The sequence below is a fragment of the Schistocerca piceifrons genome, chromosome 6, assembly GCF_021461385.2.
Source record: "Schistocerca piceifrons isolate TAMUIC-IGC-003096 chromosome 6, iqSchPice1.1, whole genome shotgun sequence".
Lineage (NCBI taxonomy): Eukaryota > Metazoa > Arthropoda > Insecta > Orthoptera > Acrididae > Schistocerca > Schistocerca piceifrons.
Window position 1 is genome coordinate 362,773,288 of NC_060143.1, and position 25,733 is coordinate 362,799,020.

General features: G+C 38.3%; 1 protein-coding gene across 2 annotated transcripts in view; it reads left to right on the forward strand.

Moving 5' to 3' along the window:
• The window catches only part of LOC124802518 (xylulose kinase-like), a 131,688-nt gene extending 107,702 nt beyond the window's left edge, over nucleotides 1-23,986 (forward strand). For both annotated transcript variants that reach the window (XM_047263358.1, XM_047263359.1), the window contains exons 10-13: nucleotides 8,175-8,348; nucleotides 8,789-8,886; nucleotides 18,534-18,677; nucleotides 19,836-23,986. In XM_047263358.1, the coding sequence (XP_047119314.1) occupies nucleotides 8,175-8,348; nucleotides 8,789-8,886; nucleotides 18,534-18,677; nucleotides 19,836-19,907 (488 nt within the window). In that variant the 3' untranslated portion in view covers nucleotides 19,908-23,986. The remainder of the gene's footprint in view (nucleotides 1-8,174; nucleotides 8,349-8,788; nucleotides 8,887-18,533; nucleotides 18,678-19,835) is intronic.
• The last annotated feature ends 1,747 nt before the right edge of the window (nucleotides 23,987-25,733 follow it).

Here is a 25,733-nt window from a genome sequence, read left to right on the forward strand (position 1 = left end):
ATGTTTTTGAAGGTTGTTTTTGGATTTAGCTAAAACTGCAGTACTGCTTACAATTCTGATTACTGTGGTTTACTTTTGTTTAGTTATGCCTGTAGCAGATATCCCTTTACATTTATGTATTGCATCTTTAGGGATAAAGGCTGAATGTTCTTCAAACACCTGTGCTTCCATGCAAATTTCACTCTACTTTCTATTTTAACAACTTTTGTTTTACTTCCTATAATGTTCAAATTATTTTCATGTTTCAGTAGTCAAATTTAATGCTCTTTAGAGATTTCCACGTTTTCAAGATTCAAGCTCCAGAATGAAAAAAAATGTTCTTATATAATTCAAGTGCATGCAAAAGTACCAGGTGGTTATAATAAAACTGATGGTGCTTTGAGTGCTGCAGTGTAGGCTGTGTACATCACAGGATGCTGAAACATTGCAGATATGTTCATTAATCAGTGTGCTTGTGAAGTATGCTGAAAAAAATAACAGTTCCACTTTCTGCTACCATCTGAAAATATGCCGCTGGAAGCACTCAGAATGTAATGCGGGTGCATGAAATGGGGAAAAACTACAAAACACATAATAACGGCTGTTCTAGCATGTTTATTAGGATATAGTCAAGAGTCACAACACATGTTCAATATGGTTTCCACACTCAGTGACATGCTGCATCCATTACATAGCGGTGGGAATAGTTTATTGGAGCATGTTTGATGTAATGCTGTCCTTCAGGTCAAGAAGAGTGTGGATACATACCTGATAGACCTAACTTTTCAGATATCCTCAAAACCAAAAGTTGTTGCCAAAGATTTCTCAAAACAAATCTTTCTCCTGACAAGTGCCATGTGGTGTCACCCATCTTGCATGAACACTGTGGTACATGACCCAGTTGTATTCTTATAAAACTGGAATCACATGTTGTACAAGGGGGTATTTATAAAGTGCAGATGCCACTGTAGGCCTAACTGGCCTCCTTGAAGAAAAACAGACCAAGCACAAGGAGCTTGTGACACCACACCATACAGTCACATAAGTGGTGTGCAGTGGATGTTCCTGCATGACATGTGATGGAGCAGAACCCCATATGCGACAGTTCTGAGCATTCACAGTACCATACAGTATAAAATGTGTCTCATCTGTCCAAAGAATATTTCGTGGCAACATATCATCCATTTTGATGTGTGCCAAAACATAAAGGGTGAAGTCACATCACAGAAGCCTATCTTGAGGGTTCATTTGGTGCACATTCTGAATTTTGTAAGGATATAAAATACACCATAAAATCTTTTGAACTGTTGACTCGGGGACAGATAATTCCCATAACGCAGCTTGGGCACTGGCTGCAGAATTTGAGGCATGTACTGTCCAGTTAGCTATTGCTACAGCAACTTCATCAACAGCTGCCATGGGAATGGGCCACTTCCTTCTCCCTGCTGCACCACCTAATTCACCTGTTTGTCCTGATTTCTTGATTGTATTCTTTAGCCCATTTATTGACATGGCTCTCTTTGCAGCTGTTTCTGTCAGCGATATTCCTGAAATGCTGTGCTGCTATTGCTGCCATTCTGATAAAACAATTTTACCTGCAGTATATGGTCTTTCTTCTCAGTAACTATTGCATTTTGTCTGGAAAACTTCAACCTTCTTAACTATTTACACCAAGTCATTTCACAAAAGGAATTAACATGTGCTGCCAAGTAACTAACAGCTTACTGGAATCAAAACAGTGAACATTTCACATTCTAAGTGCTTACAGTGAGATATTTACACTCCGTGGCAGCGAGTGGCACTGCTCTTTCCACCCCCCCCCCCTCCCCCCCACCCCCAGCACCCCCAGCATACTTCATGAGTGCATCAATTAATGAAAGGCAAGTATTTTGAGAAATGGTGGAATGGTTTCCACCAAATTCTTTTGTAAAAATTTAAAAGCTTGCCAACATGCAATACTTGGAGTGGACTCATTGCTAATTGTTTTCCCCAAATCAGATGGCATCGATCAATTCCATGATTTTATAACAAAATTGAGATATTCCATCTTATGCTACACCAAGAATTGTCTCCCAATAGATATTCATTCAAAATTATAATCTGTTTGTAATTATCTTTATGGCCCCAAAAAACTAAATGAATTGCACATTATAAAGAACAATAACCAAATCCTTGGTAGATATGTTTGTCTTAATTTTGTATATTGAGATATGTTTAGTCTTCAGACAGCCTGCAGTCCTTTGCAATCCTCCTCTTTGCTTATGATGACTAGCCATCAAACACTGTAGACATGATGTAGCTCATATGACTCAACAAAGTTGAAAAAGAGGAAAACAGGTTGAACATGATATTGCCTCCAATTACTCTAACTTTTCCTTGTGTATATGATGTCAGTGTTTTACTGGTGCGCAAATAATTTAATTCAATAAAATCAATTTCTTCACAACATGTGAAAGAAGAAGAGATGCAATGCACACTTGTGGTGTGTGTGTGTGTGTGTGTGTGTGTGTGTGTGTGTGTGTGTGTGTGTGTGTGTGGTGGTGGTGGTTAGTGTTTAACATCCCGTCGACAACGAGGTCATTAGAGACGGAGCGCAAGCTCGGGTTAGGGAAGGATTGGGAAGGAAATCGGCCGTGCCCTTTCAAAGGAACCATCCCGGCATTTGCCTGAAACGATTTAGGGAAATCATGGAAAACCTAAATCAGGATGGCCGGAGACGGGATTGAACTGTCGTCCTCCTGAATGCGAGTCCAGTGTGGTAACCACTGCGCGATCTCGCTCGGTGTGTGTGTGTGTGTGTGTGTGTGTGTGTGTGTGTGTGTGAAGAAAAACATCTGTTGATATCATAGAATTGAAGTAACTGTAGCAGATAGTAGTGGATGTAAGTACATGAAACGCACTGAATTTCTAGTTTTGGAAACAACTGTTTTCTTTTTTCATTTAAATTAAAAAGAAAGTGTATGTAAGGATTTGTAATTTTTTGTAATTTGTAATTTATTTGCATGAAACATGTGATTACTTGCATAGTAATTGGTAGTACAATACAACAGTATACAATCTAATTTTACTTTATAATAGGAACTTAAGAATGTACTTTAAATTATTTGATATAATAACTTTAGATTTTAGTTTCTACAGTAGGCTACAGAAGCACTGCTCAATGAGCCACAATTTTAGATGTTTTTTGAATGTCTCTCCAGTTATTACCTTCAGTTCATTTGGCAGTGCATTGAAGTATTTTGCTTCATTAATATATGGACTGTTAGCTGTTTTTTCAGTCTTCTGTGCATCATATGATAATTTTGCACTAGCCTAGTATTGTGATCACAAATTTCTGCATTACGACATCTATATTTCTTATCTTCTATGGTTAATACTATTGTTTGAAACATATACATAGAATAGATAGCCAGAATTTTAAATTCTATAAACAATCCTTTACATGATGTTCTAGCATCTTTTTTGCCTAATATTCTCAAGGCTCTTTTCTATAGTTTAAATACTCAGTCTACATGAGTTTTGGAAGCCCTGCCCCACAATAAAAGACCATATGCCATAAATGCATGTATTAAACCAAAATACATCATCCTCATTATTTGGGTATTGACATATAGAGCTATTCTTCTTAAAACATATAGGCTAGATGGTACCCTTGCACATACATTGTCAATTTGTTGTGTCCATAGTAGTTTGCTATCTATGCATATACCTAGGAATTTACACTCGCTGCAGATTTTCCATAAAATATTACTGTCTTGAGAATCAATACAAGTTTGCAAATCACCAACATTGAAGGGGATTATATTTGTTTTTTGTAAGTTGACTTTTAGATTGTCATTTTCAAACTTTTCCTTTGCAATATCTATAACTTTTTTACTTCTATGCCAAGATTAAGAATATCATTTCCCCAACAAAGGCCTGAAGTGTCATCTGCATACATTGTGATGAAGGTATCATTTGTTACTATCTTTGGGAAGTCATTAACGTAACATATAAAAAGGAAGGGACCAATTATCAATCCCTGAGCATACCAAATTCAATATTCCTGACCCTTGATTTATAACTTTTTAATGTTTCTCTATTATTGTGTGAGATTGAGGTACACTGTCTTCTGTTTTTTGAATATGATGGGATGAGGTGCAATAGTTTTCCACTTATGCCATCTCTGGCCAGTTTTGACAGAAGTACCTTATGATCAACCCTATCAAAAGCCTTTGATAGGTCTAGGAAAACTCCAGCTACTTGCATGCCCTCATCAATTTTGTCAAGAGCTTCAGCATAAATTGAAGTGTTGCAGTCATGGCGCTATGACCACATCTGAAACAACGCTGAAAATCTCCCAGGATGTTGTGCTTATTATAATGCTCTAACATATATTACAGAATTATTTATTCAATTAACTTGCTAAAAATGGAAGTTAAAGTGAGTGGTCTGTAATTTTCTACTAGTTGTTTATCACCCTTTTTGAAGAGAGGTTTAGCATTGGCTAATTTTAGTATGTCAGAGAACACTCTTTCTTTTAGGACGCTATTTATTAGATGCACCATAGAATATGCTAGATTGTTTTTGCACTGTTTAAGTAAAAATGGAGAAATTTCATCTCAGCCAGCAGATTTTGTGTTTCTACATTCTCTGAGAAGCTGTGAAATATCCTTGATTTCAAGTTCATAGTGTTGATTAGCTTCAGAATTGTCCTCAGCAAGACTTCCAACAGGTACTTTATCTGTAGTACAAAAGTCAGATTCTATGATATCTATGAAATAGTCATTGAAAATGTTACTGGTCTCTTGAGCATTGGTGACAGCAATATTGTTATTAGATATCTGTGTGTTGATAGTACATTTTAGTTTTGTTTTATTGTCTCTTATTTTATTTACTATTGACCAGCTGGTCTTGGGGATACAATCTGAATTTTATATTTTCGAGTTAATCTTTTCAGCCTTCAATCTTTTGACTTGCTTGCGAAAGTTGTACTTGTATTGTTTGTATTTATTCTTGTGCTCATTGTTTTTGGTTGCTCTTTGTATCATATACATTTCTTCCATTTTTTCTTTCAGTTCTTTGGTAGAATTGTCAAATTCCATGGGTCGTGACTGTCTTGTCGATTTCTTATTAATATTTATCTTTCTGATGGGAATAGTATTATTTAGATGATAAGATAATGTGTCTAGAAGGGCATCCCATTTATTATTCACTCCTTTGGCTTGAAATACTAGATGCCAAGATTCATGACCAAGGCTCTCTCTCAGTTTGGCAATGTTGATAACACAGAGATTTCTTTTGTATTCATAAATTTTCTTTGGTTTTATACAATGATCTTCCTTTAGCAGTAATAGTTGGCCTAGGTGGTCAGAGATGTGACCATTTACAACAGCAGCTGTTGCAATATTTTCACAATTAGTAATAACATGGTCTGTAGAGCTTATAGTAGTTGGAGTGATTCTGGTGGTTATGTCTACCAACAGATCTTTTGCGCCATAAGAATGGATACAGTCTTTGAAGCGTTTGCTTTCTTGGGAATCTTGTAACCTGTTGACATTAATATCCCCTAATAATATAACATTTATATGGTCTTACTTGGACACTAATTTACATAATACTGTATCAAGGGAATTAATAAATAATTCAAAATTTCCATTTGGTGATCTATACCATGCTAAGATAAAATATACAACAGACAAGACTTTTAACTTAATTGCTAAAATTTCATGGTGCAAATTAGAGGAATACTCTTTTACCCAAGTGATATCTTTGTAAGATTCTACTAAGTTATTTGTTCTCAGGTAGAGAGCCACTCCTCCACCTTTATGGTTAGAATGACAGTAAAAATCAGTTAATGAATAATTTTGTATTTTAAACAGGTGTATGTTTCTGCAGATTTTTGGTGTTCACTGACAACTAGTATGTGGGGTGTAATATCAGTAAGATAATGGTCAAAAACATCAATCTTCTTACCTAATCCCTCGAGATTTTAATGTAGGAAAGAAATATCACTTTCTTCAGGCAAATTCTGTACATGGTCACCCCTTCTTCTGCTTTTTAGTTTCTCTTATTATTTATAATGTTGTAAATATCAGTAATCATCTTAGTGAAGGTCTTGGAGCCTAACCTGTTTAAGTGAGTACCATATTTCCCCAGACATTTGTTGCTTAAGAACTTATTTGGATCGATCAATATTGTTCCTAGATTATTACAGATCTCACGAATATTACCATAAAGATAGACACACAAGAAGTGTAGTGTGGGAATAATCATTCAGGTTTGAGGGACAAGAAATACACGTACCTTAGCAAATATGAATAATGATTCAATGGAAGGGCACGAGTCACTGCCTGTCAGCGAGATAACAGGTGCGCGTCTCACGAAGGCAGACAACAGCTGCAGGCGAGGGCGGCGTGCCTGCTCGTCACCACAGATTTCGTGCAAATGTGTGTGTGTGTGTGTATGTGTGTGTGTGTGTGTTTGTGTTTGTTGCTTAAGAACTTATTTGGATCGATCAATATTGTTCCTAGATTATTACAGATCTCACGAATATTACCATAAAGATAGACACACAAGAAGTGTAGTGTGGGAATAATCGCTCAGGTTTGTGGGACAAGAAATACACGTACCTTAGCAAATATGAATAATGGTTCAATGGAAGGGCACATAGAAGTAATGAGAACATAGCAGAAAGAATGATGCAAGTGTATTTGAAAGATGGGAACAGTTTGTACAGTTTGTAAGGCATCTGACAAGTGAAAATATTAAGAATTATGCTTGTACACATAAGAAAAATATATGTTAAAATAATAGAAAATCAAGGAAATGAGATATACAGATGTGAAAGAGAGAAGGAGAGTTGAAATTTCATCATGTGTAAACATATACAGAGAAACAACTTTAAGAATGCACAACCTGCCTCCATTATTTCCACATCTTACAACCACACTACCAAACTATTTAAGAAGAAGATTTGCTGTAAATCTGAAATATTGGCAGTACTACTTACTCATAACACAAATCAGCAAATCAGGGCAACCCATGTCATACATTTCTGTCATGAGCTGGCAATCATTAACGAACTGCTGTATCTGAACATTGATTTTCTTACATCATGCTTCAAAGTGGGTCCCTTCCTGCCTGTTACTGCCTTCACACCAGCCTGCAATAGCTTTTGTCACCCGTCAAACCCCAAAATTGATGTAATCAAACACTTAGCTGCTCCTCAACTTACTTCCTTGCCATGTGGTATGCATTGACAAGATTGACTCCCATCAACAACTTATCCTATGCACTTTCCTTCAACTCTTTCCAATACCTTCATCAATAAGGCTTACACCTCAAAGTGAGTCACTCATTGGACAATCAATGTCATGTATTAGGTGACAAGAAAACTGTTTTCATCTTTCCTTGTAGGTATAAATATTATAAATCAGTGTCACCATTAATTTCTCACCAAGCACTGGCAGAGAGTCTGTATTAATGGGCCATGCAGAGCACACTTTGAAATGCAGTAATGGTCACTGTGATGGTTTTTTAATCATGTTAGTGATTTGGATTCTTCCTATCAGGACCAGGATCTCAGAATCTGTAGCCTTTAAATTGCCACAAAGTATGTGCATGGTTATTTTCATAAACTTTTCTCTGCTTGTTGTCTTCTATGTTATTGTTTTATTCCACCATATCTCTGTCATTGTATTTACCTACTGTGTATTTATGTTGTCCTCTCCTTCATCTTTAACAGTTTGAGTCTTTGTTTGTTTTCTTTCCTCTCCTTCCAATTCTTCTCCACTACGTGTTCATTCATTTTCCTCTGTTGCTGTTCGCCTTTGTCTCAGTTGAACTTCTTCTGTTAATCTTCACTCCCTGCATTCTAACTTCCAAACATCATCTCTTGTTTACATTTGATTGTTGATTTCCCCCCTGCTTTATTCTGCTGCTTTTTTCTTGATCAGGAATCTTGTTCGATTGTCCAACTTAATTATTTAATATCTCTGTCTCAAATATCAGCTTGGTTTCTTTTAAGAGATGGAGTTTCTTCTTCTTCTGAAAGATAGAATTTTTCATGTTTGTATCTGCTGATACTGTATAAATACGTGTTTTTTCGTCTTTGTTTGACTTCAATTTTTCATGGACACAGATTATTTCATAATCTATCTATTTATTATTAATTTTAGGAGTGATTCATTCTAGTCAATTCCATTCTGTTTCAGGTCTTTACTTTGATGCACAAGAAATTATACCATTTGTTCAAGGAGATTTTCGTTACAACAAAGCTGGTGATCGAGTGTCTAGGTTCAGTAGTAAGGAAGTAGAAGTTCGAGCTGCCATCGAAGGACAGTTTATAGCACGGAGAGCTCATGCAGAAGATCTTGGTCTTTCTGTAGGTTGGTAATTTTGTGCTAAGTATTTTTTCAAATGCATGTGACACTGTGCAGTTATGTGACTGGTAGATGATCTAAACCAGAAGATAATTTGAATTTTTTCCCACATCAGATAACAGATTGTTAGCTGTCTTTACCATTTTTATCTTCTGTTTTGACATTTAATTTTGATTCTGGTTGAACATTTTAGTATTTTATAGTTTGAAAGTACAAAAAACTGTAGAAATACTCTCAACTATTTTTACATGCAAGGAATAATGAAAAGATTGAAACAAGGAATGGGACCTCGGCTTCATATAATTTTATGTAGATGAATGTCTGTGCCAGTGCATATATGTTAAGTTCTGTTAGTCGTTCACCTAATAATGTAACACAACATTACCAATTTCTAGTGAAGACAGATTGTCAAATCTTCAAAAATCTTATAACTATATATTTTTTAGGCAATGAAATGAGAATCCTGGCAACAGGTGGTGCATCAGCAAACCAAACTATTCTTCAGGTCTTAGCAGATGTTTTCAATGCAGATGTCTATGTTTTGGTGAGTTGTATGAAAGACAATTTACAGTTGTTATGTAGTGCATAAATACATATGAACTACCGATAGTTCAATTATATTGCATTGTTGAAAGTTGTTAACAAATTTAGAAATATGGATAATAGAGATCAAAATGGAATGAAGATTAGAATCATTAGAGATGGAACACTAGCTCAGACTGAGAAAGGAAACTGCTCAAGTCATTTTATAAGAATCAACTTTGCATTTGCCATAACTGGTTTAGGAAAACTATGGAAAACATAAATCTGGATAACCAGACAGAGGTCCAAACCACTGTCCACCTCTATTCGAGTTTGATTTCTTCTCACTGTACCACCTAAATCAGAGAAGTTGAGATAAAAAGTAAAGTAAATTGTGTAGGTCAACCTTGTATTTTAAATATGATACAGTAGTTATTAATAACAGGATAATGTGCAATGACTACTCCCTGCCAAATGTAGACACTTTCAATGAGTGTATACTGTCTTTAAGACAGCACCTTGTTTTATGTTGCACTTTACACACTACAGCAGAGGCTATTCTGTTCACAGATTATGTTGCAAGAAATAATAGTTGCTTGTGCTATTTTGTAATACTATAGTCCTCTTTTATCATTGGAGTCTTTATCGATATGAATTTTATAAAGGGAGGTTAGGCTAAAATATATTATATTACACTGGTCAAGCCAACTTTCATGAATGTAGTCCGAACATTTTGTGAATTCAGCTTTTACTCTACTTTCATTCATTTTTGTCATAGTACCGGGGAGCTGAACAGTTTCAAGTATATAGCTGTTTTTGTTTTGTTGAAATAAACATTTGTTTTATTTTTCAGGAATTCAGCATATTTTGCACTCACATCTGATGAAATTGTTTTGTGCAATTCCTAGTGCTATAATTTTATTTCCATTTAACTTTTTTTCACAAATTTGTGACTTCTTTTCAACATGTAGGCCACACTGATGTTGGTTAACTCGAAGCGAATCTTTAAGGTCAGGTACAATGCACATTAACTTAATTTTTGTTAACAAATTCATCAGAATATGAGTCAACTTTCTCCGTCCTGTGATGAATGCTTGCACTTGACTAGAAAAGTGGTCAATCATAAGCTTTGTGACAAATTTGTCAAGAAATCCATCTTTTCTGAATATCTCATTTTTTTCAGTACACTGAATTTAAAATTAATCATGAGACTCATGCACATAACTATAGTGTGGCGGATGAAGGTGTGCAATGACTGCTACTGGGTGATGGAAGAAAAATTTGTGTCTTTCGGGAAACATTAAACTCCCACCTGAGGTGTCCTGGGTTTGCATGATGGCAAGGGAGACAGGTGTGCCTCCTGAGTGTAGCATTGCAGGAAGGCTGAGAGACAAGCTGCATATAGACATGAGTGTGAACATAACAATTCTTTGTTACTCCATTAAAATTGAACAGTTATATGTGTACATATTTGTACAGAACACAGTCGGGTGTTGTCCCTGCATCATAAAGGCATGATAGCATATAGCCTGGTGGCATATCCAGACAACTGGACAACTGGAAGACAGGCTTCTTACTCGGAGAATGCCAATTTGGCGGATGCTGGCATTGTGGTGGCCAGGCAGAGCACTCGTCATGGCTCTGTTGCCAGCAAAAGGCATCCAGTGCCATCTACTATTGTTGTCAACCAGAGTCAAAATCTGGACAGTTGGCTGAAGAGCAGCAGCTGGCGCCTGGTTGATCCCAGTGGCATGGAGCCAGTCGGTTGTCCATTCATGCCTTGGACCACGTGGCAGTGGTAGGTTGCTCTGCAGGAAGTCTCATAGAGGCAGCAGCAGAGTATTGGCTGCATCAGAAGTATGGCCTCGTCCAGTGCAACATATTCCATTTGTACTGATTATGAGTGCATCAACAGAACACTGTCGATCTCACAGTGGAAACTGACCCATGGCAGGCAACATTACATGACCGTGCTGTGCCAATGATCTACTTGGCTAAGCCAGGGTTTAAATACCAGTGCCTGGAGCTGACCACATGGAGAATGTAGCACTGTCGAGTTCTTAGGTCACACAGAAGTATCGTGAATGAGGACCTGTGTCCTAGACCTTGCTGTTATCATGTGAAAGGAGGTCAGAGCAGAAATTGGCACATAGGGGAGGGCTGCTGTGTTGGCAGGTCATTGGCTGTAGCTGCTGGTGTTCTAGATATGGCACTGGGTCCTCGCCTTGACTTTCTTCCTCATCAGATTCCTGATATTGATCTAACTGAAATGCAATCATGCATATGTTACAATTGTTTTTACACTTCATATTCTTCATCTTGAGTCCACAGTAAACCCTCTCAAATAACCTTCACACTTTGGCATTCGTTTTTCTTTATACTCAGATCAATGTTTCACAAAACAGAGTTTTCAATTCCTAGTTTGCTCTTTTTTCTTTTCAGTCCAGTTAGCAGCTTTATTGTTTCACACCATGGGAAAGGAGATAGGTATCAGGATGGCACCCATCAGCATAACCTTGATATTCACCCCAAGTAATATTTGCACTCTAACACTACTAACTTTTTGTCAATTTGGATTGATACCCAAGGTCTTATGATAAAAACATCACAAGTGAAAATTTGAATGTCACACATTCTCATAATATAAACATAGTACACCTCTAATAACTAGTTAAAAGTTCTTGCATATCCCATTAAGTTAGACACTGCCTTAACTCTCACAATGTCATCCACTGTCCAGCACTTAAAATAAAAAACCAGATACTTCTTGACCTCTGTGAACTCAATTGTGTTAATCTGTTGTGTTGCCTTATCACTATGGTACAGCAAATGAGGAAAACTATTTAAAAAAGAAAGAAGTCAGTGGTAGCATCACTATAATCACATTCTCAGACACATTGACTGATAAGAAATCCCTCGCATAAAACCTTAATACGTTAACTCACAGTTATCTTTCACCCCTAGAGACTATTGAAGCATCCCTGCTTCAGAGAGCTCAACTATACAATGAACTTACTAGTTCCTGGGGGCACAGTCACTTTTCACCTATCCTCCAGTGCCCATAGTACACCTTTTATACAACATTATTTCTTAATATCTGACTTATTACCCCCTAATGTCAAATCTCTAGCCTAGACAGATATTGTTGCCAGATTTTTGGCTATCTTCCTCTCTGTATCTCAAGGGACCTGAAAAAGTTTAATTCATGTCAGAACCAAAGACTCATTCTGAACCTGTGTGGTGCCTCAGTGCCTTGCTGCTTTGTGTCAGCGTTGTACAGTGTTAAGACAGGAAATCTTCTCCATCTGATACTATCATGACACTTGATCCATGGTCTGCTTTGTCAGCGTTGTACCATTGTTTACATCTATGTTATCATCTGACTTACATCTGGGAATGAAATAGTATTCACTAACTGTTGCCTGGTGGTCATCTTATCACCTAATTATTCTTACTACACAATTTACTAATTTTTAAAAGTTTTACACAAAATATGAAAGTAGCATTAGCAAAAGCTCATTGCAGCAGTTGCTTCGATGGTGGGATGTATTGCATATAGCTTCAAATTAATCTAAGGCTGAGAAGTAGATAACTGAGGATAAATGCATCTACTTTCCTTACAAACAATTATCTTTTCGGAAAGCACTGGGAGTAGTGAAGATATCATCATACAAGGTTTAGGACAATGAGATTTTGTATATGGAGAGATATGAAGCATGTACAATGTGCAGGTAACACAAACATAAGGGTTGTACTGTTTGTAAGTGTAAATTAATGCCAATATCTGAAACTCTGTTTCTAATTGTTGTGGTGAAGTTTTGTAATTGTGATTTGCTTTTCATTTGAAAGGACCATCAATTTGTTTTATAAATAAGTTAAAATATTATAATGGGGCACGAGTACGCGGAGGTCACCTCCAGCTCGGTGGCAGGGCAGTGGGGGGGGGGGGGGGGGGCGGCAGGGTAGGCAGGGGTCGGCCACATAAGGCCTGGCCACCATGGCGTCTTGAACACTACCAACTAACCAGAAGACATCAAGATGGGACAGTCAGAGAATGAGATACTTAATTGTAACCATGAACTTTCAACGTGTGACACACCAGTGGTAGGTAGGGGAGACAGGAATGGAAAACAAGGACACTGGGGTATCAGGTGCTGCACCCGCCAGGGGCTTGAAATAACATGAGGGAAGTGTTAGTGGTGCTCGTTGACAGCAATCGAGCCAACCATGCCTGGCACATTCCAACTGAGCAGGGCATCGTGCAAAACCCCTCAGAGGTAATTGGCAAAATAGGCATGGTAGCTTGGACATCATTCTGTAGGAAGTTCCAAAGACTGAGGCACGATTTGTCCACAACCCCATGAAGTTAGGTGATCGTCTATCCTTTGACCCAGACTGTTGCATGAGAAATGAAAGCATATGTTTCAACCATGGATGGAGGGGCGAGGAGTAAACAGGTTACCATTTGTTGCCCTAATGTCCAGACTTCATGAACACTGATGCAGGTCAGGCGATGGGTGTCATTATTCACTGAGTGACAGGTGGAGCATAAAGGACTGGCCTTTAAAACAATCACTTGTAAATGCTGGTTAGTGTTGAATTTTCCACAAGCGATGTGATACCACATTGCTTGGATAGATGTTGGGAGGTTGTGCCACACCGCTGTTTACATCATTAATAGATACTTAATCTCAATGTTGCTGCATGCTACGCCATGCAGTAATTGAATGTTGAAATCCTTCAGATGTGGGGGGTGCGTATGTGGGATGCCAGTGTGGACACAGCTAAGGCCCACAAAAAAGACAGACAGGTGCACAAATAGAGGCACAACATGTCAATCGAGCTACCAGTTAAGCAGATATACTGTAAGCAGATATAATTTTAGTAAGAATTTAATTTTTTTGACATGCTACCCTTCTTTGTAACAGTGGAAAAGCTATGTTGGAGGTAAATTACTGTTAACTTCAGAGTGAAAGACATTTTTAATTAAGGCAACTCAGGCATCAACATAATGAAATTTTGCTGGTACAGTGCGACCAATTTTTATGCACCTTCTCATTCTCTGAAACACTCAAAAACAATTTTTGAAGAGTTTTTATGGCTGTATGTGTACAGTGTTCTACTACACACCATTTGTAATCCATTTTCGAAAATGTAAATTCCAAAGCAAGACATCACTGTGAATTATATTTATGATAGTAGGAGCAGTGAGCTAGCCACTGACATCACAGGCATCATGTGACTCGAATAGAGCATTTTAGTGGGCTTTCAAATGCTTTGAATTTCATTTCCATTTTTATGAAGGAATACTGTAATTCATGAAAGAAAAAGCATGGTATGAACATAAAATGACATGTAAATGTAGGCTTCTGCGGCCATTGTCACATTCAATAAAATTTTTCTGGGTTTGTGACTGCATTGTCAATATATATAAAACTACAGACGTTTTGGTCCCTGTTGCAAGAGACCTTCTACAGGGTGTTTTTGTTTACTGCTGAATGAGAAAACTTTGTTTCTTATATACCTGGAGACATAGCTGTTATCTAATTTTCATAGGCTCTTTAGGATAAATGGGAGGGATTTTAGAAGTCTTTATTGGTGTTTTTATTATTTCTTTTCATTGGTAGAAACCCAAAATTTTGATTGGTATTTGCATTACTGCTTGTAATTGGTGGAAATTGGTAAATGGAAGACCAGGCGGCAGCTGTGATGTGGCATTGTTTTTCTGCTTTCTAGCACCGGCTGAGGTGTGCCAGTATCCTATGTACCTGCAGCTGCTGTGGCCTCCCGCACACCTGTATGTGTTGTTTCTTGTGAGATGTCGTCCTGTAATGCTATTATTGCTGGCAGCCAAGATGTCGGAAGTCAGTACCTATCTTTTCTGTTCATGTTGGATGGTCGTTTGGCTATTTCTATTGCCTCTCTAATCTTCCTCCTGAAAGTAAGAGGCTGTTTCGCCAGTACACGTGCTTCACCAAAAATCGATCTGTTTGCCGCACTCGTGCTGCTGTTCTGCCACTGCTAACTTAGTGTGCTGCCTTAGTCAGATATATTTTTCGTGTTCAGGTATCCGTGTGCTGATAGGTCACCCTGTTTCACCTACATACACTAATCCACAATCGCATCTGATTTCATAAACTCCAGCAGCATGTATTTTGTCAAATGTATCTTTTTGTTGTGCAAAAAACATCTTCTACTCTGTTGTTGCTTCGGAAAATCAGCTTGATACCTGCTAGGTGGAGAATTTTTCCCACCCATTCAGTGACACTATGAACATATGATAATACAGTGATGATTTGTGCTTCCTTTTGCCCTCCTCCATTGCCTTTGTTCTTTGACACCATAGTTTTATCTGTTACTTTCATTCCACAGCCCTTGGGACAAAAAATGGAATTGAGGTTTTGTAGTTTATCCTTTAGATGTTCCTTATCACTGATCCTGTGAGCCCTCTTGATTAAAGCATGCAGGGTGGATTTCTTCTGCATAGGGTGATTATGTGAGGAGGAATGCAGGTACCCGTCAGTACTAGTTTGCTTCCTATATACTCTATGGCCCAGTTTACCATCAGACTTTCTGTAAACTTCCACATTGAGGGAAGGCAGCAACCCATTCTTTTCTATCTCCATAGTGAATTGAATTCTGCTGTGCTGCTGGTTGAGGTGTTGGGGGAAATTTCATAGCTCTTCCTCTCCATGTGCCCAGATAACGAAAGTATTGACAACATATTGGAGCCAACATTCTGGGTGTAATGGTGTGGACTGGAGAGCTGTTTCTTCGAATGCTTCCATAAAGATGTCTGTTGCAAAAGGCAAGAGAGGGGAGCCCATAGCTACACCATCTGTCTGTTCATAAAAGTCCGCTTTCCACCTGAAATAGGTGGTCATTAAACAGTGGTGCACTAGATCGCAGATATCAGGTGCCATGCGTTCTTCTAAGATTATCATGGTGTCTTATAACAGTACATTCATGAATAAAGACTTTATGTTGAAGCTAACCATCAGGTCTGTGGCTGAGATACACTTTTCTTTTAAAAGTTGGTGGAGTCCTTAATGTACAAATTTGTGTGGCCCACCAAATGTCAGAGCTTTGGAGCCAGTTCCTTTGCTAGACTGTACATCGGTGAATTAATGGTACTCACAATTGGTCGTAATGGAAAGGCCTCTTTATGTACCTTCGATAAACTATATCTTGCTGGTGCCTGTGGAACTTGTGGGATGAGTCTTCTGGCTCTGTCAAAATTCATTCTAGTTGCTTTAGCAGTGCTTGTGTCAATTTGAACAACAGCAGGAGTGTGGCAAACAGATTGATTTTGGTGAAGCATGTGTACTGGCGAAACAGCCTCTTCCTTTCAGGAGGAAGATTAGAGAGGCAATAGAAATTGCCAAGCAACCAGCCAACATGAACAGAGAAGATGGGTACTGACTTCTGACATCTTGTCTGCCAGCAATAACAGTGCTGTGGGACAATAGTTCATGTGAAGCAACACATACAGGCACACAGAATACCTCAGTTGCCACAGGTACATAGGGTACTGGCGTGCCTTGGCCAGTGCTAGAAAGCAGGAAAACAACGCCATGTTAAAATGATTTCCAAAAACAGTCAAATTCCCTATTATTCAACATATCATGATACAAAGCTTCATTGTTTCTTACTAATTTAAACATGCCAAGAGTCTAGTATTCACATTGCCACAGTACACATTCTTCATAATTTCTCGCCTAAAAGTTGCTTTAATCCATTACTCAAGCAAATACTTAATTATTCCTGGTACTCACACTAGTTCACAAAGGCATATCAGATACACTCATGTAGACCAATAAACGTCTGCTCCATTGCATATAACAATCCATGCTTATATTCACGTACTGTTTACATTGTCCTAAGGTTCATCGCCTTAACCATGCACCCTCTCTGCATTGCCTGGAGCAATGCCCTTTCTGTTGGCATACCCAGCAAACTAAATTCTGTGGTTCAGTGCATGGAGCTGTGTCCTGGCAAACTGCACTATGTGTATACCAACATCTGTTAATAGTTCAACCCTGGGGCCTTTACCAAATATTAAAATTTGAATCTAAACTGGGCGCAGTGGTAGGAGGGTGGAAATTCAAGGTCAGGAGGATCGACAGGTATGTGGATCCCATGAATGAAAATCCAAAATTTGAGCTGCTACTTTCATTGGTGCTGTCCAAGTTGAGTCACCATTGCAGTCTCCATCAGCTTCTCTCACCAGAATGAAGTGGACTTCTTCTTCTCTGTCACTCAATCAGTCTTCAAGTCATCCCACATCTGACTTCACAATGAAGTGGGCGAGTTCATGCAATGAAGTGGGCGAGTTCGTGCAATGGCTGCTACTGGGTGGTGGGAGCCATTTGTCAGGAGGAATTCAACTTCCACCTGGAGTGTCATGGGTTTGTATTTTGGCAAGGGAGGTAGGAATGACTCCAGAGTGTAGCTTCGTAGGAAGCTGAGAGAGACAGGCTGCAGACGCACATGAGTGTGAAGATAACAATACCGTAGACTTGAACAATTACATGAGTGTGTCTTATATGGACCACAAGCTGGCATCATCCCATGTAGTCCCTGCGTATGCGTACTGTATGGCCTGGTGATGTACACAAACTATTGGAAGGAAAGCTGTTTACTCAGGGAATGCTGACTTGGTGGATGCTGACACAGAGGCAGCTGAGTGGAACACATAACATGGATCTGCCAGTGGCAAGAAGCAGCCAGTGGCATCTTCTAGTGCTATGGCAGATGATGGCAACACACAGAGGTAAACTCTGGACCTTTGCCTGGAGAGCAGCAGCTGGTGGCAGGGAGCCCCCAGCAAATGGAGCCAGTTGGTTGTCCGTTTGTGGCTTGGGCCATGAAGCTGCAGCAAGTTTCTCGACAGATGGTCTCATAGAGGTGTTGGTGTAGTATTGGCAGCATCATCCAGTACAGTTACACCAATTATGACTGTGTCTGTAGAGCATTGTCAATCTTGTGATGGCAACTGACACTTAGCAGATGATGTAATATGACCCTGCTGTGCCAATAACCTACTCGGCTGGGCTCGTGGTTTAAATACAGCTGTTTGGAGTTGATCATGCTGTCAGTAGCTGACCTCTGTGACATTTCTAGATCAAGCAAAAATTTGCTGAAAGGGGCCCAGTTTCCTAAGCTCAGGTGTCATCGTGCAGAATGAAGTCAGTGTGGAAGCAAGCACACAGAATATGGTTGCTATTGTTGACAGATCATCTACCATGACCTGGTGCCCTATATGCAGCACTGGATGCTGGCTTTGGCCTGTGCTATTACAATATACTTGTATTTCTAATGGTAATTAATCCTGGTTTCCAGATTTTAACAGATTCAACTGTTCTACACTAACCTCCGTATTTCTAGATATAACTGTCATATCACCAAGGAAAGAAAGATAACTGAACCTCCTGTATGGAATTTGTCCAGTAATCCCATATTATATCATTAATTTTCTCATTTACAGAAGACTGATGTATCTGTTTCAGTTTATGATATTGCTGCAGATATGTGTTGAAGTTGTATTTTATTTAGAATGAATACTTGATTAAACTGAAGCTAATTCACAGTTTGCTTATCCATGTCATAGTTATTTTCACTGGAACACCGTGATATACAATTTTGCTCAAATAATTCTGTATAATGTAGGATATAGTGAACTCTGCAGTCTTGGGGGCTGCATATCAAGCCAAGCATGCTATAGTTCATGCCTCTGGAAGTTCCTTCAAAGAAATGGTTTCACATTTAGGCCACCCTCATCTGGTTTGTCAGCCTCATCGTGATGCTGCTTCTGTAAGTATTATTATTTTATACTTACAATTTATGTAATTTATAAGAATCTCAGACTGTTCATATTTTCTTATTTTGTCAGATTACATGATCATTTGAATTTTGTAAGATGTTGTGAAGTATTTAATAGTTCTGTAAATTAGAATGGTTTGAAAAAATGACTGTCCTTATACCTCCAAATGTGATATTGCAGTGCCTGTGTTGGTAAGTAGTATGGTGCAAGTTTCCTTCAATATGCATGCTTGTTTGAAAGAACAGGCATTGCAGTGACTATAACCATAATAAAATACATGAACTGTATTTACAGCTGCAATTACTGACAACTTTCTGCTGTATAATGGAATGACAACAATGAAAATATGTTCTAGTCCAGGACTCATAGCCAGATTTCCCATTTTAAACGATCTCTCATCTTAACTGTTTTGGCTCACAGCATAAATCCCAGCTGGCACAAATCTTCATTGTTGTCATTCCATTATACAGTTGAAGGTTATCCCTATTTGCAGCTGCAAATACATGTCATATACTTCAAAACATGGTATAATTAATTGAAGTCGATACCAGGCCTGCTGCCATCTGTTTTCAAGCCAAATAAATACCATGCATTGAGACAGATTATTTGAACAGTACAAAATATTGTCCTTCTCTTATAAAAGAAGAAAGCTTAGAGTTTAACACAACCTTTGGGCTTGTGTCTTCTTTACCATTTGACATTTGCTGTTGCAGTTAATGATATACCATAAATGATGTGGTCCCTGGTCCAGCTCCCATTGTTTCATTGTGAAGTTTGTAGATGTCTGTTCCATGTCCACCCTTACAATAACTGCTTGTCAATTGCAGCAGGATTTGTTTCCCTCATGATTATAACTTTTCACTTCATTACTATAAAATAATTTTCATCATTGTTCTTAAACTAGCATAAATTTGGAAATTTTCATAATATACAACTCTGGTTTTGTTCAGTGTAGTTTTACTGAATGTTTGGAATATGTGTTGACAATTCAACATTTATTTCATTTCTTATCTACTAAAACTGAAACAACTTCTGCCAGTTATTTGTTACTGCTTGTTTATGTGCATAATTTTTTATGATTAAGCTGTATTTTTAACAAAATAGATTTTTAATTACCCATCATATAACAAATGATATTTTGATTTCAGATATATGATCCAATGCTGAAACGGTACCGAAACATAATACAGGCAATTACCAATGGCCATCAAAAATTATAACCACAATCTTCACCATCTATTTGCTATTTATGTGTTGATAGCAAATTATTAATACCTCAGATGATTTTCTGTCTACATGAGATTCTTGTTTGTGCAATACTTACCAGATAAAACTGTTAGTATTTTTTATTATTAAGAACACCAACTATTTTGTTATTGGGTTGTGCTATAATGTATCTAATAGCTACTTGTTCTCTAAGAGTTGCTTTAACATTGTGTTCATTTTGTAAAAAGAGAAATTGCAACAGGACGATATTCAGAGTGATCTACATTGTTATATGTGTGTAATTTCTGCATTTATCATACACATTTATCTAAGAACTATTTCCTATTGCTCAATGGCAATATTAGTATTTTGTAATATTGACAGATTTAAATTGGCAGCAAAAAATTAAGATTTGCATTGTGAACATGGTGTATGTGCTAAAAGCTAACTGTATCATTTAAAATGACATAGAGGAGGTAAGAGTAAGTCTGTTTCACATGCTGACCTGACCTTGAACTTTGTCCTTTTTTTAAAAGGAAAGGCAGCTCATTAGCTCATTAGTTTTGTGGAGGTGAGAGGGATGGAGGAAGTAAAGCACAATTTCTTTAAAAAAAACTTCTTTCTTTTGCATCTTTTCCCACATCAACATAGGGTTGGCATAATTACTTATGGATTTGGCATGACTAATTTAATGAGTGGCAGGATGCCTTTCCTGTCACCACTCTTACACACTCTTACAGGTATGTGTAACCCCGACTGCCTTCAAGTAGTGTGGAAGTGAGTAAAAGTTTCTGAATGTTTGTGAATTGTCTAACTGAGGTGGGACTTGGGTAGAAGCCCAGTATTTGCCTAATGGGATGTGGGAAACTGCCTAAAAACCACATCTGGACTGGCTGGCACACCAGTCCTCATTATTAATCTGTCATGCATATTCGATCCCGGGCCGGCACAACTCCCTGTCCCAGAAGCGGTGCTTTAATGCAAATGTTACAAGATGATGATCTTGTGCACTGTGGGCCCAGTTCTCATGGGCACCCAGTAGCTGAAGGTTCTTCTTCAGTTCACTTCCTTGCTCTTCCAGTAGGGTGAGCTCTTTCAATTATTCCCAAATGCACAACTTTGGCCTGACACCTGTCTGGCCCCCAACCAATGTGCCCTGCCAGGCTTATTCTCTGCTCTTTCATTTTGTGAATGATGTTTAGTTGTTTCTTCAGGTCATGCAGTTCCTGGTCTTTTTGATGTCCACAAGTTTTGTCTTCGCAGGATGATCCAAAAATCTTTCTCATGATTTTCCTTTCAAAGATCAACAGGTTCTTTTCATTTTTTGTGGTGCTTAATGTTTCTGTCCCTCATAATGCTGCCAGTACTATCACTGCATTATACACTTTAAGTTTGGTCTTAACTAACAGATTTTTTGATGACATTAGGTGTTTCAGACTGAAATAAATTTTAGGTGCTTTGACAGTACATTGATTAATTTCTGTTTCAGGTCATTATGCCTGCTGAACCATGTGCCAAGCTACTTAAAAGTTTCAACTCTCACTGTGTTTCATATTCCAACACATAACTAGGCATTATTAGAGGTTTCTATGGATACTTTTATCATTTGAGCCTTCTCTTAAACATGTCCAGTCTTATTGGCATTCTTTGCTAAGTTCTCTATGGTTTCTGCCATTCTCTCTCTGACTCCGTTGTGGCTGCCATGTCAACTGTATATCCCAATAACTGCATTCTTCAGTTTAGCTTCACCCCTTTGTCTTCTTCTTTCATTTCCAGAATTACATTCGCCGGACCAAATTGAAAAACAATAGGGAAATGGCGTCACCTTGTCTCACACCTGTTCTGATGCTGAATTGCTTGGATAACTTGCTGTGGTATCTCACCTTAGCTTCTGTCTCTGCTGTCTACACCTTCAAACGTTAATTAATATCCTTGGCATGGCAAGCTCCCTCAGGATGTTGTACATGCTTAATGTGTTTATACTATTATAAGACTTTGAGAAATCCACAAATGTAATCAGGAATTGATGGTTGAATTCTCAGCACTTCTCCCAGACTTACCTCATTGTCAAAATTTCATCCACAGTTGATCTTCCTTCCTGAAAACCTGCCTGGTACTCTCCAACAATGTCTTCAGTGAAAGGCTTCAGCTTTTCAAGAATTATTAGTGATAAAACTTTGTGTGGTGTGCTTAGATAAGAAATACCTCAGTAATTCCTTTTACTGTTCTTTTTGTGCAGTGGGATGATAGTAGCTGATTTCCACTCTTTCAGGATCACGTCCTTTCTCTATACTTCACTTACAAAAATATATCGCTCTTTCTGAAGTGTTCCACCTTCCATCTTTGACATCTCTGCAATTATCCTGGTGCCTCATTATTATTCAGTTTCTTAACTGCTCTGCATATGTCCTGTTGAATTACTTGAGATTATTCTTTCTGTACACCCTCTGCAATTCTTCCTTCATGGAAGACATTTTCAGGATCTTCAGCATTCAACAACTTGCCTCCACCTATATAAAACATTCTCGAACATCTTGCCATGTCAGTTCAGGGTAAAACCTCAAGCTTATGATATTTACACCATTGTTTTCATCAGGAGTAACTGATTGCAAAACTGATGGTGTGGTGGCATTATACATCCCAAAGACAGCTTCTGATTTTTTGGTAGTTGTGTCATGCCGTCACAGATGGTGTCAGCATCGGTTCTGGCAGCACCACCACTCCCATCATAGCATAAACATAGCAAAGAATATCTCTGGCTCTTCTCTGCATCAAGAGCTTGCTTCCATGCACCAATTAGATTATATTCGCCGTCTCAGTTGAAGGTCTTCTCACACTTTCATATTTCTGCAGCCTGTTTAAATCTTCCCATTGATCATTAACACTTCTTTCATTACTTCAGATTTGTTATGAACTCTGATATTATGCTGGTGATACAACTCTGGATCCTTAAGCTTCTCAACTTCAAATTGTCTCTTGACCCTGTTGTTCCTCCTCCTTTTACAACACAACTGAAGTTGTAGTTTGTCGAGTACTAGATAATGGTCTGTGTCTGTATCAGCCTGTCTGTAGGATCTAATACTTGTCATATACTTTTCGTTCATCTCATCTTTATGCATATGATCTGATAGATGGCATTACCAGCTGAGGAAGTGCACGTACTTTTGTGTATATGTTTGCGAGGGAAGGTCATCTAGTTCACCAGAAGGTTCTGGCTAAGCCTAAAACTGATGAGATGCAGTCCATAGGAAGAAATAGGGAAAAAATTAAATGAATGGGACTATAAATATCTAAGAATTAAATACAACAACCATAACAGACAGATAAGAGGAAAAAAATTGGAATGAATCAGTAAGAATAAATGTGGAAACCAAGTGAGTGCAGTATAAAAACAATTATGGAAAAGAGAATGATCATGTGCATTAGGAGGGTATTGAGTGTGTTGAAGATGTGTGTTTGCATAGTTATACAGCAAGTGAATACACAACAATAAAGTACCATTACAACAACTGAGCCTCTTCAATTGTGTTTGCAAATTTACTTCAGTGAAGATCAGTGACAAGGAAATCCAGCTTTGTTAGTGGTAAAAGTATTATTCTGCAGTGAGAAACAAGAATTTGTCAATATGGAGTCAGGGGATGGATAGTCAAGGGTGGTGGGAATAGCTAGGAGAATCTAGGAGAAACTTCTAGGAGATGGAAGTATGACAGTGTAAATACAAAGGGAAGAGAAAATGAAGTAAAGACGGCTATCTCAAATGAGTTAGTCAAGATAACTGAGATGCAGAACATCTGTTGTAAGGTATAAAACTAGATAAATTTAAAGCTGGACAGGTATTTTGAGGATTAATCACTGCAAACCTTTAGAAAAAGTGGTCTATGGTGAAAGACAAATTAAAATGTTTTATTTAATCTGTGGGTTTACCTTCTATTTGGTGTTAGAAACATTCCTTTTGAAATACTGGCAAATTCAAGTCAGAGCAGCATGTAGCAGAAACTATATGAGTAACTAATGCACCTATTTGATATAAGACTGAGTTTTCATAACAGACTATGTACACCTAAGTTCATAAGTGAAGGAATCTACGAGATTCTCAAAATGGGAGGCATGATGATGATAAATGCACATAAATCTGACCTGTAAATGTTGTAACTTGTGATATAATGTTATAAATACAAGATGTACTTGAAAACTGACCAGGGACTGTGGGGAGCTCTTACTCTGTGTCACATCCACCTGCCAGTGACACGGAGAAAGTCAGTACTAGGTATGATACCCTTGCATGGCAGTACAGGATGCAAATGGTTCTGTATAATGTGGATTAGTGTATCCAGTAGATAATTCCTCTAACTGCTTGATTGGCACCCAGTGTAAGTCAGCATTGGTAATGTGTTGGTGGCATGAGGATTGTAGTTATTTGGCGGCTTAGAGAACCCTATGCATGTTCCAATTAACTCTGAAGAGTGTACTGTCACTCTAGATTCATAATGCCCTCACAATACAGGTAGTACTTGTCTTCTAGGCCAATCTTGTGTAGTAAGGCATAATAGTCTTTCTAATGTACGTCAGGGTTAAATGTACGATAAAAAGGGAACATAAAGAATTGCAGGGCATCACATCTATAAGCTGCAGCCATCACATTTGCCCTGTGAAACACATGTAGTGGTATAAGTGTTCCTGATATGATGCTCTCCCAATCCAGGATGCTGAAAACGCCATACTGGCCCCTTTTCACAGTTATGGCAGGGTTTTAACACTTACCAAGGGTAAACACATAGGAAAAGTCACTCTCTGGGCTTAAACATAGCAGTCGCATGGATAGGTGACTGCCAACACTTGCTAAGTGGGCATGGCACTGTACTCATTGAGCCATGTGGGGAACACAGCTGATGAGTTGCTAGTATTGTGTTGCAGCGGCCAGAAACTAAGTCCGAATTCAAGGTCAAGTGCAGTAAAACGCGTAAGACACAATACTCACCCACCGTCCCCTCTCCTAAACTCAGTAGTCCACCCAAACAGTACGTACACTGTTTAAATAAATTATTTTTAAGCAATTATTAGTTATCAATGCCGTAATCTCCATAAGAATAACACAGACCGGAAGTGAATTCTTCTGCAACACGGATCAAGTAAATATACGGGTGACCTTGAGCGGGACTTAGCCGCAGAGCGAGGCTGCCGCGCAACACGCGTCCTAGTAGCAGCATTGTTGCACCATTGTTGCGCGTCCCGTATATTTACTTGATCCATGTTGCAGAAGAATTCACTTCCGGTCTGTGTTATTCTTATGGAGATTACGGCAGTGATAACTAATAATGATGATATGATGACCCAGAGGATGCAGTGATGTCTCAAGTCAGAGCTATTGCTGTGCCGGTTTGATGTCTGTGGGTGCATAAGTAAAGATAACAATTCTGGCAGTAGGCTGTGTCACATCATCTACACACCTATCTTCTGGTATCCTCTCCACAGCTGGACACATGGGGCTTAAGGCAGCTGGAGACTTATCTTCTAATAATGCAACACCAGTACATAGTGGCATCCAGAGGTGCTCACTATGTCATCCTCCTAACATTACATCTTAAATGCAGTGTGTTAGACACACAAAACATGGAATTAGAATCACTATATCTAAGTGATACAGAGTCACATGATACATCACATGATTTCCTCCCTACTATCCAGGCACAGTTTAGTCCATCATGATGAAATATTTTTTAATGGAACTCAAAGAACCCTTTATTTATGGACACGAGTGTATTTTAGGATTCTAGCTTTTAACTGTTATATTTAAACAATGGTTGTGAAATTTTATCACTCTAAATTCTCCATAGTTTCTA